General features: G+C 45.4%; 3 protein-coding genes and 1 non-coding gene across 6 annotated transcripts; all 4 read left to right on the top strand.

The window, feature by feature from the left end:
- The first annotated feature begins 145 nt into the window (after window positions 1-145).
- On the top strand, window positions 146-1,728 carry LOC115530032 (uncharacterized). The gene is made up of 4 exons (XM_030339208.1): window positions 146-200; window positions 289-344; window positions 422-808; window positions 1,089-1,728. The coding sequence occupies exons 1-4, from the start codon at window positions 178-180 to the stop codon at window positions 1,613-1,615; spliced, it is 993 nt and encodes a 330-aa protein (XP_030195068.1). The 5' UTR covers window positions 146-177; the 3' UTR covers window positions 1,616-1,728.
- Window positions 1,729-4,706: 2,978 nt separating this feature from the next.
- Window positions 4,707-6,303, top strand: LOC115530034 (uncharacterized). Of its 2 annotated transcripts, XM_030339212.1 has the most exons (5): window positions 4,707-4,761; window positions 4,843-4,898; window positions 4,976-5,172; window positions 5,206-5,386; window positions 5,660-6,303. In XM_030339212.1, the coding sequence occupies exons 1-5, from the start codon at window positions 4,739-4,741 to the stop codon at window positions 6,190-6,192; spliced, it is 990 nt and encodes a 329-aa protein (XP_030195072.1). In that variant the 5' UTR covers window positions 4,707-4,738; the 3' UTR covers window positions 6,193-6,303. The 2 variants fall into 2 exon arrangements, with proteins under 2 accessions (XP_030195072.1, XP_030195071.1); XM_030339211.1 differs by having other exon boundaries at window positions 4,976-5,386.
- LOC115530062 (small nucleolar RNA SNORA26) lies at window positions 5,439-5,568 on the top strand. Its single transcript, XR_003973703.1, has one exon. It is a non-coding gene; the product is annotated as a small nucleolar RNA SNORA26 (small nucleolar RNA).
- Window positions 6,304-9,076: 2,773 nt separating the features above from the next.
- Window positions 9,077-10,718, top strand: LOC115530033 (uncharacterized). 2 transcript variants are annotated; one of them, XM_030339209.1, is made up of 4 exons: window positions 9,077-9,114; window positions 9,208-9,263; window positions 9,339-9,791; window positions 10,071-10,718. In XM_030339209.1, the coding sequence occupies exons 1-4, from the start codon at window positions 9,092-9,094 to the stop codon at window positions 10,598-10,600; spliced, it is 1,062 nt and encodes a 353-aa protein (XP_030195069.1). In that variant the 5' UTR covers window positions 9,077-9,091; the 3' UTR covers window positions 10,601-10,718. The 2 variants fall into 2 exon arrangements, with proteins under 2 accessions (XP_030195069.1, XP_030195070.1); XM_030339210.1 differs by lacking the exons at window positions 9,077-9,114; window positions 9,208-9,263 and having other exon boundaries at window positions 9,383-9,704; window positions 9,738-9,791.
- Window positions 10,719-17,545: the final 6,827 nt, after the last annotated feature.

A 17,545-nucleotide genomic window follows, 5' to 3' on the forward strand; every position in this document is an offset into this window, starting at 1 on the left:
CGATTTGAAGCTGCTTCCTTAGCTTCTCACATAGCCAGAGGCTGCATTCCAATCTCCACCTGTGACACAATCATTCAGCTGTGGATCATCACCTCATTAAGGGGTAGTTGGTCAGCTGGCAACTATATAAACCCTCTATCAAGCTCCAATTCTATTGGGTTATGTCTATTTGGAGAAATGGAGTCAAGGCTGGTCATGGGGTAAGTGAAGCAGGTGTAGCAGTTGTAGCTTGTGTGCTAGTTCATTAGTGATGTTTAAGTTGTTTGAAATGTTTGCTCTCTGTTTTAGTGTCTTTCTCCTAGCGGTGCTCCTTCTGGATATACAATGCAATCCTCTATCATGGGGTATGTTTTTATCAAATGTTTGTTTTATTCAGAAAGGTGTTTTCCATTCTTACCAAAGGCTGGTCTTCTACACTCAGGTTTGGATCCAATGTATGACGATGGTTACACTGAAGTTGGACCTTCTGAAGCTCCAGGATGGAATCCCATGTATGAAGCTAGTTTCACTGAAGACGGAACTTTTGAAGCTCCAGGTTTCTATGAGCCTGAATTGCAGATGGACCCTGGATATGAGTCTGGACATGGAGGCCAGGACACTAGCTATGAGTCTGGACATGGAGGCCAGGACACTAGCTATGAGTCTGGACATGGAGGCCAGGACACTAGCTATGAGTCTGGACATGGAGGCCAGGACACTAGCTATGAGTCTGGACATGGAGGCCAGGACACTAGCTATGAGTCTGGACATGGAGGCCAGGACCCTGCTGCTGTGGCGAGCCAGCATTTCACACCCACATCTCCTCAAGGTACCTGGAATGACTTAACTATCGGTGTCAAATTGTATTGTGTTCATGAGCACTTTCTTACCGCCCCCTTTATTGCCTATCTTGGACCTGTGTCCTTGATGATTAACGCAGGGGGGTAAATTATCCCTCTCATAAACCTGTGGTGGAGGCTCAATCCCTCGCTATGGATCCTGTCGGGAGAAACGAGTCTAGTCCATACGGTTGATGGCCAAGCTACAGGCTGTTATGTTTCATTATCATTCTAATTATTTTTATTCAATGTTTTTGTTTTTGCCTCTAGACATCCTCTCGGTTATCCCTCCCAGTGTCCTCTCTGGGGAAAACACTGGGACATCCACCAGTCGCATGAGCCATCCCAAACCTTCACCTGGTTCACAGTTCATCCCAGGAGAACTGCTCCGCATCGAGAGCACGATGGACGATGGTGCCTACGAGTCAGAGACCCAGGAAAAGGGTGCAAAAGATGCTCAGGATGCAATGGTCAACACCAGGCCACCTCAACCAAAAGCCACCATGGGCTCTTCCGAGCATCCGTTCCCTTATGACTTGCTGTTCCTCACGGGCCAGTACGCGCGAGGAACGTACCCTGACTTCACCAAAAGTGTAGAGCGTGGCAGAGACGACTGGCAGGTGAACCACTACCGCAGATATGATGATCATGCAGGGGACCAGCGGGTCCAGTCCTTCCCCAGTGCCTCTGATAAGAGCTTTCTGACGCCCAGTATGGAAGCTCAGAAAGAGTCTAAAGCAGCAGATGTGTTATGGCCAAGGTCTGAAGGGAGATCCATGATGTCTTACTATTGGTAGCATTGAGTATAAGAGCTATGATGTTCCTCCCCAAGATGCAACAGTGTCAACGGAACAGAATTCCTTTGTGCTTAATTCAAATAAAATTTACCTCAATGGTTTTGTTTTCCAGACCTGTCTTTTCTGACACCCTCATTGCTACCTTTTAGTTCAGGGAGTTGCTTCTACTTAATCTTTAAATTGGAGTCTGTACTGACGGCCTTTTCAATTGATGGTATGAATGTTCTACCTCGACATCATTTGCATCTATGGAACTCTTTGCCATCAACACTTTGCTTCAATTTGTCCACACCTTGGTTGTACTTTCAAAGTGAGTTGTTATGGTTTCCCTGAAGACTTTATAGTGTCCATAACGATTTTGCTGCTAGGTCTCTTTGGGTTCCTCTATCACATTAAACCACCTGCAAAGATGGATGATTTAATACCAAGGGGTGAGTTCCCAAATGTCATAGCAACGTGTGTGGCTATCTAGGAACATTTTCTGCCAACAATATGTGACTCATTGTTGACTGGCTTGCATATGGAGTCCTGTTTAGCCTTCTGACGGAGAAATTGTTGGCAGTGTGCCCAGTGTTGAGATACTTCACCGGTGGGAATATTAAGGTCTTATGAATTACATAATTTAATGTATTATAAATGAAAAAAAAATTGAAATCGGTTCATCCTAGCCTGAAAAAAGGCAAGTGTTTTCATGGTCTCTCTGGCTCAAAGTAAGAAAAACTCCAACTACCACAGTGCATTGAGCTCGCTGCCCCGCCCACCTGTCGGTCTCCCGTCCCCCTCATTCCCCCTCAGTACGCGAGCTCCCACCCCCTCTCATCCCTTATTGGTGGAAAAATTTGCCACCTAAAGTGTGTTGTAGTCCTCGGCCCTTCTAGCGGGACAAGAGGTTTCTCCCGAAATGACGTCAAACGCGTCATTTGACGTCATTTCGGGAGAAAATTTGATGAGAAAAAATGGGCCAAGGGGAGACTGGTTTAGACTGATATTTTATATATTTATTTATATTACAATAGCGATTTTATAATGATAGAACGCCGGTTCTAAATGGGTGAAGTATCCCTCTAACTATCTCGACATTTCTGGTTTCATTCCATTATTCTTGTAGCAATGGGTTTTGTGCCGCTGAAAAAGTTTGGCCCCCTGCTGTGGCAGTAATTTTGAATTTTCAATCTTTTAATGGTTAAGTGCCACCGAGAGTTGACTATGGTGGTTGTATAAATGCTTTGTATTTTTTTACCCCAATGGGATATCTTAAATCCATAGTGCCCGGGTAGATGTGTCCAGGTTGTTCTGGGTTAAAGTAATTGCCACTTCTGACCAACAAGATGGGAGACCGTCATCATGGTAAACGGCCAACAATCCATCAATCTAGTCCAGTTCAAGCGTGATCATTCCGTTAAAGCTGACATAACACCGGGTGTGAGTGATCAGCCGCTCCAAGCCTTTTGAATATCCCCCTTCTTCTGACACAAGTGGGCGTTTCCACCTAGATGTGTGCTGGATAGATCAGCCTGAGCCTACCCAGTGGACTGTAGCAAACGTTGCTCAGCTATCTGTCAGACATTTACGCCATTCCTATTTATGATCTCTATCCGTCTCTCACTCACTCAGACACACACACTTTCTAACACATTTAAAAACCTGAAAAAACAGACAGTCATACAAAGTATAACTCAAAATACATTGCCATACATTCATACAATATCTGGAGCAAGATACACTGACGTATCCTCGATCTGAAGCCGCTCCCCTAGCTCACTTTTTCTGGATAAACAATGCGCTTCTCTTTCACAAGGTATGTTTATAAAAAAAAAAAGTTTTGTGCACGTGTTTAAGTTCTTATCAAAGGTTGATATTCTAGTCTTTGGTTTGGATCCCATGTATGAGGCTGGTTTCACTGAGATGGAGCTTCTGAAGCTCCAGGTTTCTACCAACCTGAAGGGCAGATGGACCCTGGCTATGGGTCTGGACCTGGAGGCCATGACTCTAGCTATTAGTTAGGAGCACTCCTAGCAGTAACATAAAAGCTTTGTGAATACGGCCCAAGGTCTAAAGGGAGATCCTGATGTCTTACTATTGGTAAGCATGAGTACAAGAGCAACAGCAGCCTTCCACCCCAACACGAAACAGTTTTGAGGGAGTCTGTATTCCTTCATGGGTTATACAAATAAAAGTTTGACCTTAATGTTTTTTTTTTAGGGTTCTTTGTGTGCCTTTGTGCAGAACTCTATTTTCTGTGACGTCCTCCTTGCTACATTTATTTATTCAATGAGTCTGTACTAACAAACCTTTTGAAATGAGGGTATTACTGTTCAATTTTGTGATGGTGGCTCTAGAACTTGTGATGTTAAATAATTCTATGCTTTGGACACGTTTCAAGCTGACAACAGTAGCTCATTGGACCACACATCTGCAGTACTACCACCAGTCCTGAATTAATTCTTCTATGAGTGGTCAACACCATATAGTTACATTGGTTTGAGTTATGTCAGACCCTACAACCACAGCCTTTTTGCCCAAGACAGGCTGAAGGTTTACCAGGGTCAAATATAATTTGTAGGCTTGGCTTATTTACCTTCCTGCCCATTTCCAATAATACTGGTCGCAAGACGCTTTGAGGGCACACTTGTTCCCTTGAGTGTCTGAATAAACCACGTTTAACATTTACCAGTTTCAGAGTCGTGCCACAGAATAATCAAATGAGGTAAACGATTTTTTGACGATTTTGACACAACACAAACTCGCATCGGTGCAGCCTGCTTATGAAAACGATTTTGGAAAAACAATTGTCACATTTCTTACAGATTGTCTCTCACACACAAACACATCAATCACTTTCTGACTCTGTTAACCACCTAATCACACACAGACAAATTCATAAGGAGTACAACTCAAAATACATCAATAGCCTAATTTCCTGAGCATGATACACCAAGGTATCCTCGATTTGAAGCTGCTTCCTTAGCTTCTCACATAGCCAGAGGCTGCATTCCAATCTCCACCTGTGACACAATCATTCAGCTGTGGATCATCACCTCATTAAGGGGTAGTTTGTCAGCTGGCAACTATATAAACCCTCTACCAAGCTCAAATTCTATTGGGTTATGTCTATTTGGAGAAATGGAGTCAAGGCTGGTCATGGGGTAAGTGAGGCAGTTGTAGCTGGTGTGCTGGTTCATTCGTGATATTTTAGTTCTTGTTTAAATGTTTGCTCTCTGTTTTAGTGTCTTTCTCCTAGCGGTGCTCCTTCTGGATATACAATGCAATCCTCTATCATGGGGTATGTTTTTATCAAATGTTTGTTTTATTCAGAAAGGTGTTTTCCATTCTTACCAAAGGCTGGTCTTCTACACTCAGGTTTGGATCCAATGTATGACGATGGTTACACTGAAGTTGGACCTTCTGAAGCTCCAGGATGGAATCCCAAGTATGAAGCTAGTTTCCCTGAAGACGGACCTTCTGAAGCTCCAGGATGGAATCCCAAGTATGAAGCTAGTTTCACTGAAGACGGACCTTTTGAAGCTCCAGCTTTCTATGAGCCTGAATTGCAGATGGACACTAGCTATGAGTCTGGACATGGAGGCCAGGACACTAGCTATGAGTCTGGACATGGAGGCCAGGACACTAGCTATGAGTCTGGACATGGAGGCCAGGACACTAGCTATGAGTCTGGACCTGGAGGCCAGGACACTAGCTATGAGCCTGGACATGGAGGCCAGGACCCTGCTGCTGTGGAGAGCCAGCATTTCACACCCACATCTCCTCAAGGTACCTGGAATGACTTGACTATCGGTGTCATATTGTGTTCATGAGCACTTTCTTACCCCCCTTTTATTGCCTATCTTGGACCTGTGTTCTTGATGATTAACGCAGGGGGGTAAATTATCCCTCTCATAAACCTGTGGTGGAGGCTCAATCCCTCGCTATGGATCCTGTCGGGAGAAACAAGTCGGGTCCGTACGGTTGATGGTCAAGCTACAGGCTGTTATGTTTCAATATCATTCTAATTATTTTATTTAATGTTTTTGTTTTTGCATCTAGACATCCTCTCTGTTATCCCTCTCCGTGTCCTCTCTGGGGAAGACACTGGGCCATCCACCAGTCACATGAGCCATCCCAAACCTTCACCTGGTTCACAGTTCATCCCAGGAGAACTGCTCCGCATCGAGAGCACGATGGACGATGGTGCCTACGAGTCAGAGACCCAGGAAAAGGGTGCAAAAGATGCTCAGGATGCAATGGTCAACACCAGGCCACCTCAACCAAAAGCCACCGTGCCCATGGGCTCATCCGAGCATCCGTTCCCTTATGACTTGCTGTTCCTCACGGGCCAGTACGCGCGAGGAACGTACCCTGACTTCACCAAAAGTGTAGAGCGTGGCAGAGACGACTGGCAGGTGAACCACTACAGCAGATATGATGATCATGCAGGGGACCAGCGGGTTCAGTCCTTCCCCAGTCCCTCTGATAAGAGCTTTCTGACGCCCAGTATGGAAGCTCAGAAAGAGTCTAAAGCAGCAGATGTGTTATGGCCAAGGTCTGAAGGGAGATCCATGATGTCTTACTATTGGTAGCATTGAGTATAAGAGCTATGATGTTCCTCCCCAAGATGCAACAGTGTCACGGGAAAAAAATTCCTTTGGGCTTAATTCAAATAAAATTTACCTCAATGGTTTTGTTTTCCAGACCTGTCTTTTCTGACACCCTCATTGCTACCTTTTAGTTCAGGGAGTTGCTTCTACTTAATCTTTAAATTGGAGTCTGTACTGACAGCCTTTTCAATTGATGGTATGAATGTTCTATCTCGACGTCATTTGCAGCTCTAGAACTCTTTGCCATCAACACTTTGCTTCAATTGGTCCACCCCTTGGCTGTACTTTCAAAGTGAGTTGTTATGGTTTCCCTGAAGACTTTATAGTGTCCATAACGATTTTGCTGCTAGGTCTCTTTGGGTTCCTCTAATTATTAACCACCTGCGAAGATATGTTTCAATACCAAGGGGTGAGTTTTCAAATGTCATAGCAACGTGTGTGGCTATCTAGGAACATTTTCTGCCAACAATATGTGACTCATTGTTGACTGGCTTGCATATGGATTCCTGTTTAGCCTTCTGACGGAAATATTGTTGGCAGTGTGCCCAGTGTCAACTATCTTGACATTTCTGGTTTCATTCCATTTTTCTTTTAGCAATGGGTTTTGTGCTGCTGAAATAGTTTGGCCCCCTGCTGTGGCAGTAATTTTGAATTTTCAATCTTTTATTTGTTAAGTGCCACCGAGAATCAACTGACGGTTGCATAAATGCTTTGTTTATTTTTTTACACCAATGGGATGTCTTAAATCCATTTGCTTGGGTAGTTTCCAGGTGGTCACCCGTTCTGGGTTAAAGTAATGGCCACTTCTGACCGATGAGATGGGAGACTGTCATGGTAAACAGCCAACAATACATCAATCTAGTCCAGTTCAAGCGTGATCATTCCGTTAAAGCTGACATCACCGGGTGTGAGTGATCAGCAGCTCCAAGCCTTTTGAATATCCGCCTTCTTCTGACACAAGTGGGCGTTTCCACCTAGATGTGTGCTGGATAGATCAGCCTACCCAGTGGACTGTAGCAAACGTTGCTCAGCTATCTGTCAGACATTTACGCCATTTCTATTTATGATCTCTATCTGTCTCTCACTCACTCAGACACACACTTTCTAACACATTTAAAAACAGTCATACAAAGTATAACTAAAAATACATTGCCATACATTCATACAATATCTGGAGCAAGATACACTGACGTATCCTCGATCTGAAGCCGCTCCCCTAGATCACTTTTTCTGGATAAACAATGCGCCTCTCTTTCACAAGGTATGTTTATAAAAAAAAAATGTTTTGTGCACGTGTTTAAGTTCTTATCAAAGGTTGATCTTCTAGTCTTTTGTTTGGATCCCATGTATGAGGCTGGTTTCACTGAGATGGACCTTCTGAAACTCCAGGTTTCTACCAACCTGAAGGGCAGATGGACCCTGGCTATGGGTCTGGACCTGGAGGCCAGGTCTCTAGCTATTAGTTAGGTGCACTCCTAGCAGTAACATAAAAGCTTTGTGAATACGGCCCCAGGTCTAAAGGGAGATCCTGAAGTCTTACTATTGGCATGAGTGCAAGAGCAACAGCAGCCTTCCACCCCAACACGACCAGTTTTGAGGGAGTCTGTATTCCTTCATGGGTTATACAAATAAAAGTTTGACCTTAATGTTTTTTTTTTAGGGTTCTTTGTGTGCTTTTGTGCAGAACTTTATTTTCTGTGACGTCCTCCTTGCTACATTTATTTATTCAATGAGTCTGTACCAACAAACCTTTTGAAATTAGGGTACTACTGTTCAATTTTGTGATGGTGGCTCTAGAACTTGTGATGTTAAATAATTCTATACTTTAGACACGTTTCAAGCTGACAACAGTAGCTCATTGGACCACACATCTGCAGTACTACCACCAGTCCTGAATTGCTTCTTCTACGAGTGGTCAACACCATATAGTTACATTGGTTCGAGTTATGTCAGACCCTACAAGCATGGCCTTTCTGCCCAAGACAGGCTGAAGGTTTACCAGGGTCAAATATAATCTGTAGGCTTGGATTATTTCCCTTTCTGCACATTTCCAATAATACTGGTCACAAGACGCTTTGAGGGCACACTTGTTTCCCTTGAGTGTCTGAATAAACCACGTTTAACATTTACAAGTTTCAGAGTCGTGCCACAGAATAATCAAATGAGGTAAACTCTCCAGATGCCATGACCCCTTGGCATTCCCTTTGCCCACCCTGGCAGCATTTAGAATGACATTTAGTCTTTATGGTTTCCCTGAAGACTTTAGCAAGTGTCCATAACAATTTGGGTGGGTTCCTCTACACATTGGTGCATCAACTTAGTTTCTCAGCTTAGTTTCTAATAACAAAATCCTTGGCAAAGATGGGTGTTTTGATACAAAGGGGCTTATATTTGAGCTCAGGCATATTTCCAAACAAAACTGTTTCATGAAATGTGCGGCCATATAGGAAAGATTGTAAAAATATAAATATCGTTAAACGATTTTGAAATGACACAAACTTGCACTGCGTGCACCCTGCTTATGAAAATGATTTGGGAAAAACAATTGTCACATATTTTTTACAGATTGTCTCTCACACACAAACACATCAATCACTTTCTGACTCCGTTAACCACCTAATCACACACAGACAAATTCATAAGGAGTACAACTCAAAATACATCAATAGCCTAATTTCCTGAGCATGATACACCAATATATTCTCGACTTGAAGCTGCTTCCTTAGCTTCTCACATAGCCAGAGGCTGCATTCCAATCTCCACCTGTGACACAATCATTCAGCTGTGGATCATCACCTCATTAAGGGTTAGTTGGTCAGCTGGCAACTATATAAACCCTCTACCAAGCTCCAATTCTATTGTGTTATGTCTATTTGGAGAAATGGAGTCAAGGCTGGTCATGGGGTAAGTGAAGCAGTGAAGCAGGTGTAGCAGGTGTAGCTGTGCTAGTTCATTAGTGATGTTTAAGTTGTTTGAAACGTTTGCTCTCTGTTTTAGTGTCTTTCTCCTAGCGGTGCTCCTTCTGGATATACAATGCAATCCTCTATCATCGGGTATGTTTTTATCAAATGTTTTTTATTCAGAAAGGTGTTTTCCATTCTTACCAAAGGCTGGTCTTCTACGCTCAGGTTTGGATCCAATGTATGACGATGGTTACACTGAAGTTGGACCTTCTGAAGCTCCAGGATGGAATCCCATGTATGAAGCTAGTTTCACTGAAGACGGAACTTTTGAAGCTCCAGGTTTCTATGAGCCTGAATTGCAGATGGACCCTGGATATGAGTCTGGACATGGAGGCCAGGACACTAGCTATGAGTCTGGACATGGAGGCCAGGACACTAGCTATGAGTCTGGACATGGAGGCCAGGACACTAGCTATGAGTCTGGACATGGAGGCCAGGACACTAGCTATGAGTCTGGACATGGAGGCCAGGACACTAGCTATGAGTCTGGACATGGAGGCCAGGACACTAGCTATGAGTCTGGACATGGAGGCCAGGACACTAGCTATGAGTCTGGACCTGGAGGCCAGGACCCTGCTGCTGTGGAGAGCCAGCATTTCACACCCACATCTCCTCAAGGTACCTGGAATGACTTAACTATCGGTGTCAAATTGTATTGTGTTCATGAGCACTTTCTTACCGCCCCCTTTTTTGCCTATCTTGGACCTGTGTCCTGGATGATTAACGCAGGGGGGTAAATTATCCCTCTCATAAACCTGTGGTGGAGGCTCAATCCCTCGCTATGATCCTGTCTGGAGAAACGAGTCTAGTCCATACGGTTGATGGGCAAGCTACAGGCTGTTATGTTTCATTATCATTCTAATTATTTTTATTCAATGTTTTTGTTTTTGCCTCTAGACATCCTCTCGGTTATCTCTCCCAGTGTCCTCTCTGGGGAAGACACTGGGCCATCCACCAGTCACATGAGCCATCCCAAACCTTCACCTGGTTCGCAGTTCATCCCAGGAGAACTGCTCCGCATCGAGAGCACGATGGAGGATGGTGCCTACGAGTCAGAGACCCAGGAAAAGGGTGCAAAAGATGCTCAGGATGCAATGGTCAACACCAGGCCACCTCAACCAAAAGCCACCGTGCCCATGGGCTCTTCCGAGCAGCCGTTCCCTTATGACTTGCTGTTCCTCACGGGCCAGTACGCGCGAGGAACGTACCCTGACTTCACCAAAAGTGTGGAGCGTGGCAGAGACGACTGGCAGGTGAACCACTACCGCAGATATGATCATGCAGAGGACCAGCGGGTCCAGTCCTTCCCCAGTGCCTCTGATAAGAGCTTTCTGACACCCAGTATGGAAGCTCAGAAAGAGTCTAAAGCAGCAGATGTGTTATGGCCAAGGTCTAAAGGGAGATCCATGATGTCTTACTATTGGTAGCATTGAGTACAAGAGCTATGGTCTTCCTCCCCAAGATGCAACGGTGTCAACGGAACGGAATTCCTTCATGGTTAACTTAATACAAATAAAATGTACCTCAATGGTTTTGTTTTCCAGACCTGTCTTTTCTGACACCCTTATTGCTACCTTTTAATTCAGGGAGTTGGTTCTACTTAATCTTTAAATTGGTGTCTTTACTGACAGCCTTTTCAATTGATGGTATGAATGTTCTATCTCTTGAAGTCAGCTGCAGCTATAGAACTCTTTGCCATCAACACTTTGCTTCATTTTGTCCACCCCTTGGCTGTACTTTCAAAGTGAGTTATGGTTTCCCTCAAGAATTTATAGTGTCCATAACGATTTTGCTGCTAGGTCTCTTTGGGTTCCTCTAGTCCTCTAATTATAAATCACCTGCAAAGATGGATGTATTAATACCCAGGGGGAGTTAGGGTTAGGGTTAGCGAGTTCCCAAATTTCATAGCAACATGTGTTGCTATCTTGGAACATTTTCTGCCAACAATGTGACTCATTGTTGACTGGCTTGCATATGGAGTCCTGTTTAGCCTTCTGATGGAAATATTGTTGGCAGTGTGCCCAGTGTAAAGTATCTCGGCATTTCTGGTTTCATTAGATTTTTCTTGTAGCAATGGGTTGTGCTGCTGATATAGTTTGGCCCCCTGCTGTGGCAGTAATTTTAATTGTTAAGTGCCAACGAGAGTCGACTATGGTGGTTGTATAAATGCTTTGTAATTTTTTACACCAATGCGATGTCTTAAATCCATAGCGCTTGGGGAGATGTATCCAGGTTGTCAACTGTTCTAGGTTAAAGTAATGACCACTTCTGACCAATGAGATGGGAGACCGTCATCATGGTAAACAGCCAACAATCCATCAATCTAGTCCAGTTCAAGCGTGATCATTCCGTTAAAGCTGACATATCACCCGGTGTGAGTGATCAGCCGTTCCAAACCTTTTGAATATCCGCCTTCTTCCGACAAAAGTGGGCGTTTCCAACTAGATGTATGCTGGATAGATCAGCCTACCCAGTCGACTGTAGCAAACGTTGCTCAGCTATCTGTCAGACATCTAGGCCTACACCCCCACTTGTGATGTTTGAAGAGGCAGATTTTCAAAACGTCTTGTAACGGCTAATTGCACTCACCTGTTTCAGGAAAGGTGAAAAGGGTTCCTTTTCCTCCCATCTCGTCTGTTCCGTGAACAGGCCAACGTCGGGAAGAGCAGAACTCTTTGCTGAGTGGGTGCTGCTGTGGATATTGGGCGGTGTTTGAAGTCCACACTGGGGACGATGAAAAGCTCTTTGGATCTTGGAAAATAAATAAATATATATATAGCTCCTCTAAGCGAATCCACTTGACCCTGAGCGGTGTAGCGCCCCACTAACGTATGCCTTCTCATCTCTGGGGGCCCGTGGTGGTTTCCCTCTTCTCTCTGCTTGCGTTCAGTGAGGCTGTAATGGAGGCCTGTGCTGCATTCCGTCTGGCTCACTGGAGCCCTTCACATCACCCACTGCTTGATGCACCTCCATTTTGTGGGGCGCGTCCGAACTTTGTACGAGCGTACGACTCATGTTTCCCCTGAGGCACGCTGCTGAATACCCATATTGTGAAGTATGTCTGCGCTGTATCCCATGAAGCGTAGCGGTTTTCATCGGCGTCATCCGATTCTTTGCGCAAAGTTGCTGTCATGGGGGTGACTGATCTGTGTCAAGATAGAAGTACAAGGCTGTGAATAATAATGAGGCTGAAAGATAACAGCATAATATTAGTACAACGGAAATAATTATATATTTCTGATTTGGTTGTGAGGGTACGCAGACTACATGACAGGCAGGAAACACTGTCAAACTACAGAGAAATACTAGATCATGGCTTTATTGATCTCTTTTCCATTCAAAATAAAATACCATCTATTTAAAAAAAAGTACATGAACAGTACTGAACAGACAGGGGGAGAGAGAGGGACAGGAGGAACGGTAGATAGATGAAGAGCAAACAGGATGTGGGTGGGAACGCATAAAGTATCACAGGAAAGGAGAAGATAAGCAAAATGAAAATAGAGAAGGTGAACAGACGAAATGAACGGTAAGCTGATGTCGCTGTGATCTCTCTCTTTGACTTCAACAAACCTCCTTTCGTCTGTTATTAACTTGGTCCAATGCCCACCTGTCAAACAACGAGAGAGAGAGAGAGAGAGAGAGAGAGAGAATGAATAAACAGCGAGAGAGAGACAGTGAACCAGAAGATGGAGAGAGAGGGAGAGGCGGGCATTGATGGATTGACAGCCAGTATTTGAGAGAGGTGAAGTCAGGGGACAATTCGTCATAGAACCGAACCTTGCCGGGGGAGGGAAAATCGAAGAGAGGTGAGAAGAGGAACGGAAAGAAAGTGATTGCGGAGCCTCGAAGGGATAGAGAGATTCAAAGGGCCGACAGCTGTGGAAGTTGGAATTCTGTTGAAAAAAGAATAACATTCACTCTCTGTTCATATGTTGGAAGAGGAAGTGGAGGAAGGAGCAATCCACCGTGTCCCCGTGAGATCAAGGTCTGTCCACATATTTGTTTCAAACTTTTCGTTTGAGTTTTTTAAAGGGGGAACGGTTAGTTGTTTGAGAACCACTTGATCGATAAAAAATGAAGGGAAGTGTTATAATTTACAACAAGGTAAAAAAAACACGGACAATTAATCAAGAAAAACGGTATTGAGTCCTGTCGAAACAGACGTGACAGATTTGTGAAGAAGGCACTGAAATGTATGTGACAATACCGATTAGATCGACTTTATTTATCCCTGTTGGAGACACTGGGGGGGGGGGGGGGGGTGTCACCCACGCACACCTTCTAATAGAGACCGGTACACGACACCGCACATCCAAGAGGGTATAATCATTGCTCAGTGCACAGCCTATACAGATAAACCCTGTGATCAGACATTTGATGTCACAGTTAAAGCAGTGCGATGCAGTTACAAAAACAACAGGGCTACTGGAGCCTAAATAATACAATTCACACGTTGGCAATTTGCACAAACCATTTCCTAAAAGGCTCTCTGTTGAGAGTCTTGGAATTATAAGTACCGACAAGGGAAACACCTTGGTAACACGACTGTTAGGTGGCAGGGGCCAATTACAGATAAATGAATAGGCAATCAACCAAGGGCTTCCACTAGAGCCCCAGTTGGCTTCGTCTCAGAGCAGAGAGAGTATAAATACACACGCGTTTACAGTCTAGGCACACCCCTGGCCTTGTTAGTCTAGACCTTCCCTTCCACAGAACTCTTAATGTCCCGCGGGATAATTAACAGTCACTCAAAACCCTCGTCTTCAAATGTAGTCTTTCGGGAAGAAATCCCGAAGAGCAAACTCCTCATCATGAAGAAATTACCTGGAAATGTTTTGTTATATTTTATTCCCAGTATTATTCACGGGGGAATCATTTCTGACTCACCGCTGAGCACACTACCAGACACAAACCAACCGAACCGACAGTTTGAAAACAAACAATTAGGATCAAGATGATCGGTAGCTATGTTAGTAGCCACGCTACGATCGGTAGCTATGCTACTGATCAACAGCTACAGCAACTGCTTATCAGCTATGCTAGTATAAGTAGCATAGATACTGATCATCAGCTACATAAGGTACTGATCAGCTGCTACTGTTAGATGCTACTATCATTAGCATTGCTCAGATGCTATCTCTGGTAGTGGCTATGCTACCAAGCTATGTGTGTGCACCTGCGCATGCTGACTCCCTTAGCTGAATCATCTCCGTTGCCGCTACTTTAGACTTTCGTCCAAAGTGGTTTAAAGTTTCCTGGCGCAGACAGAGTCTCTTCCTGCCAGTGGAAGGCCGGGATCCTTGGTGGATGCCACCACCACCACCACCACCACCACCACCACCAACGTAGTTTTCATTTCTAGCTCTGTCGACCGAGATTACATCCTCTGGAGAAACTAGGCCACTAGCTTCCGGTCAAGAGACACAGTGGGCTGGCTGTGTGTGTGATGTGTCACGCACGCACGCGCGAGCACAGGCGTACACGCACACTGTCTCTTCTCTGTTTTTTGTCTGTTTTTCCAACCTTGTTGGGAAAAGGATTGTATCGGCGGGTTTTGTGGGATGTGGTGTCGAGGTACCGGTGGCGGCGGTGGTGTTGGTTGTGTTTTCGGACTGATTGATGTGTTTTTATGCATTGATTGATTGACGGAACGGCAGGCTGAAAGGAGGAGAGACAGACTGTCAAGAGAGGCAAAGACAAAGTTGGAGGAGCAGAGACTTAAAGGCACGGAGACGGAGATAGGCTTCAGAGGTAGAGGAAGGAGAGTTTTTTTTCCTGCGAGGAAAGGAAACGCACCCACCCCAGACAGGGGAAGACACAGCAAGACACAGAATTCTCCTGTTTGAACCCAACGGTGAGATAGAGAAGAAAACACACAAACAAACAAACACCCACACAAACACACCACACCACACACACATACACACACACAAACACACACACACAAACAGACCCGTGAGATGATGCACTCTGATGTTTTCCGTGTCCTTGAAGACCATCTCGGTCCATGTGTGTGGCAGCAGGCCCACCTTCTTGCATTCCCAGCATGTATCTTATCAACTCCCCTAAGGTAGAAACCCCCTCGGAGCCACCGGAGGCTGAAATGTTGATGATGGGAGATATTTTTTATTATTATGATCAGGGTTAGGGTTATTTGATCAGTGGAGTAATAGGGCATTGACCTCTGTGTCAGGGCTATGCATGGTCGTCGTCAACAACCTCATCATCGTCGTCATCTATCGTATCCAAGTGTCAGCTTAATCAGTGTGCTGTGCCCCTAGCCAACCGATCCCACAATGCTCTTTCTCTCTCTGTCTCTGTCTCTGTCTCTCTCTCTCTCTCTCTCTCTCTCTAACCCAAACTCTCCCTTTCTGCGATCAACCCAGCACACATCTGATAGCCCCCTCCCCCCAGCCCCCCCTCCTGTGAGGCATTACGTCTGACAGTTCATGTATAAATAACGCCCCCCATCCCCCCCCCCCCCCCCCCCCCCCTCCCCGACAGCTACGTTTCCCTGACGATAACGAGAGTGGAGTCGCGGGACGTTTTGACAGCTGGCTTCAGACCCGTGTGCCCCGGGGGCCACACTCTGACCGGACGCCACACACACACACACACACACACACACACACACACACACACACACACACACACACACACACCACACATACATGTGAGCGTGTGACCACGGGGACACGAGGTAATGAGGCCCCTGAAGACCAGTCGACACGGTCCAAGGGACCCCTTGGGCCCCGCGGGACGGTGTGGAGGATCCGTCCGTCCAGCGCACGGGTGGGCTCGGTGCGTCCGGCAGGGAGGGGACGGGGGGGGGGACGGGGGCGTTCCGGCTATGGGCTGACTGCAGAGAGATGTTCCGGATCACTACGGGTGCCAGAGAGGGACACACAGGCCGTGTGCACGGCAGTGACATGAAAGGCAGCTGTACCGTCCTTTCATCGTTGTGTTAATGTATTCATATTTTATTCATCTGTCCATCAACCCCATGAAAACAATCCAGTCTTCCACCTTTTTCCCGCCGTCAATCATGCTAGTCAACCGCAAACCGCCAGTGGTTTAAAGCTGTGGCTTGTGTTGAAAATCTGCCAGTGTTGGTAAAGGTTTGTTGTACCATGTAATCCAGAAGGCTTAGGTTTGATGCTTATGGTTAAGCTAAAGAAGAACTTAAACTTAAATGTTATTTTGTGGTAATGCAGTAACGGATCTTGTTTTTGTTTAGAAAGAAAATGCTTTACTTCTGACGGAAGGAAGATGTGTTGATAAAGGTTTGTTGAACTACGTTACCCACAAGGCTTAGCACCAGGCACATGGAGAAAATGCCCAACGTGATAAGAGTTATGAGCTTGTACATGTGTTAGATCCGCTAAAATCATAAAGAGTTCTCGGGAGACATGCTGTTGCGGTTTAGTCATATATAAGGAACCAGCATAACGCCACCTGAAAATTTGACATCACAGGTGGGTGTGTCCTAGGTGGACACGCCCAGCTGTGATGTCACTGCACAGGGTAAACGCTGGAATGCCTTGGGATTGCCAATCAACATCACACCTGGTGGCAGCCACCACACTTCACCTCAGTTGCAGAGAAGGTGAAGGGATGTCGCTGTTGGATGAGCCTGGGAGATACGACAGCTGACCCGCTCTCCGTGGAGGACAGGGTAGGACCGTTCCTCCTCTAATCACAGGCTGTGTCAGCGACAACGCACAAATGCATTGAATGTGTTCTCTAAGTCTTGTCTGCTCAGTTCCTCACGTCAGATAGCAGTTGCTCGCCGTCCTATTAATGCTTATTTTGAGTGTCACCAGAGTGTCTTGACACTCCCACCAGGACCTTGTCTGCCCCAAAACCATTCAGGGTTTGTCATTTACAACACTGAAATAATCTTTCATTGGTTTTGTGAAGGGAAGTCATAATTAATGCTTGTGGGGGAAGTTGTGGGGGTGAACTGTGAATGTAATTGTTAATAAAGGACTCTGTATTAAACTGCTCCCGCTTGAGCGAGGCAAGAGTCAATAATTCTTGGAGGAAGGAGCCATATTGGTTTCCCTTCCCTTTTGAAGCAATAACTGTAAGAATATATAGCCGGCGGCGTGGCGACGGAGGAATTTTCGCAAACGTAATGTAAACGTTAGCAGCTAGGGAACAAAAGAGCCACAAATCGGCACGCATCCCATTGTCCTCCTATGGCGAGTCAGCACTTGCTCACGGCCTAAACCTCGAGATCTTCCTCCCTCGTCGCCGTTCAACCCGCTGACAGAGACGCGTAGTAAAGCTAGAGAGCTAGCCCGAGGCTGCTGTGGACTCAGCAATGTGTCGGATCCACTTTTTTAGACGTTTGCCCGTAAAGAAAG

The sequence above is a fragment of the Gadus morhua genome, chromosome 17 (assembly GCF_902167405.1).
Source record: "Gadus morhua chromosome 17, gadMor3.0, whole genome shotgun sequence".
In the NCBI taxonomy this organism is placed as follows: domain Eukaryota; kingdom Metazoa; phylum Chordata; class Actinopteri; order Gadiformes; family Gadidae; genus Gadus; species Gadus morhua.

What these genes read in the sequence shown, in the direction of transcription:
- LOC115530032 (XM_030339208.1), top strand. Translation starts at nt 178, where the DNA reads ATGGAGTCAAGGCTGGTCATGGG. An exon ending in GAGTCAAGGCTGGTCATGGG is followed by an intron (nt 201 to 288) that starts GTAAGTGAAGCA and finishes TCTCTGTTTTAG; the next exon opens with TGTCTTTCTCCTAGCGGTGC. An exon ending in ATGCAATCCTCTATCATGGG is followed by an intron (nt 345 to 421) that starts GTATGTTTTTAT and finishes TTCTACACTCAG; the next exon opens with GTTTGGATCCAATGTATGAC.
- LOC115530034 (XM_030339211.1), top strand. Translation starts at nt 4,739, where the DNA reads ATGGAGTCAAGGCTGGTCATGGG. An exon ending in ATGCAATCCTCTATCATGGG is followed by an intron (nt 4,899 to 4,975) that starts GTATGTTTTTAT and finishes TTCTACACTCAG; the next exon opens with GTTTGGATCCAATGTATGAC. An exon ending in CACACCCACATCTCCTCAAG is followed by an intron (nt 5,387 to 5,659) that starts GTACCTGGAATG and finishes TTTTGCATCTAG; the next exon opens with ACATCCTCTCTGTTATCCCT.
- LOC115530033 (XM_030339209.1), top strand. Translation starts at nt 9,092, where the DNA reads ATGGAGTCAAGGCTGGTCATGGG. An exon ending in GAGTCAAGGCTGGTCATGGG is followed by an intron (nt 9,115 to 9,207) that starts GTAAGTGAAGCA and finishes TCTCTGTTTTAG; the next exon opens with TGTCTTTCTCCTAGCGGTGC. An exon ending in ATGCAATCCTCTATCATCGG is followed by an intron (nt 9,264 to 9,338) that starts GTATGTTTTTAT and finishes TTCTACGCTCAG; the next exon opens with GTTTGGATCCAATGTATGAC.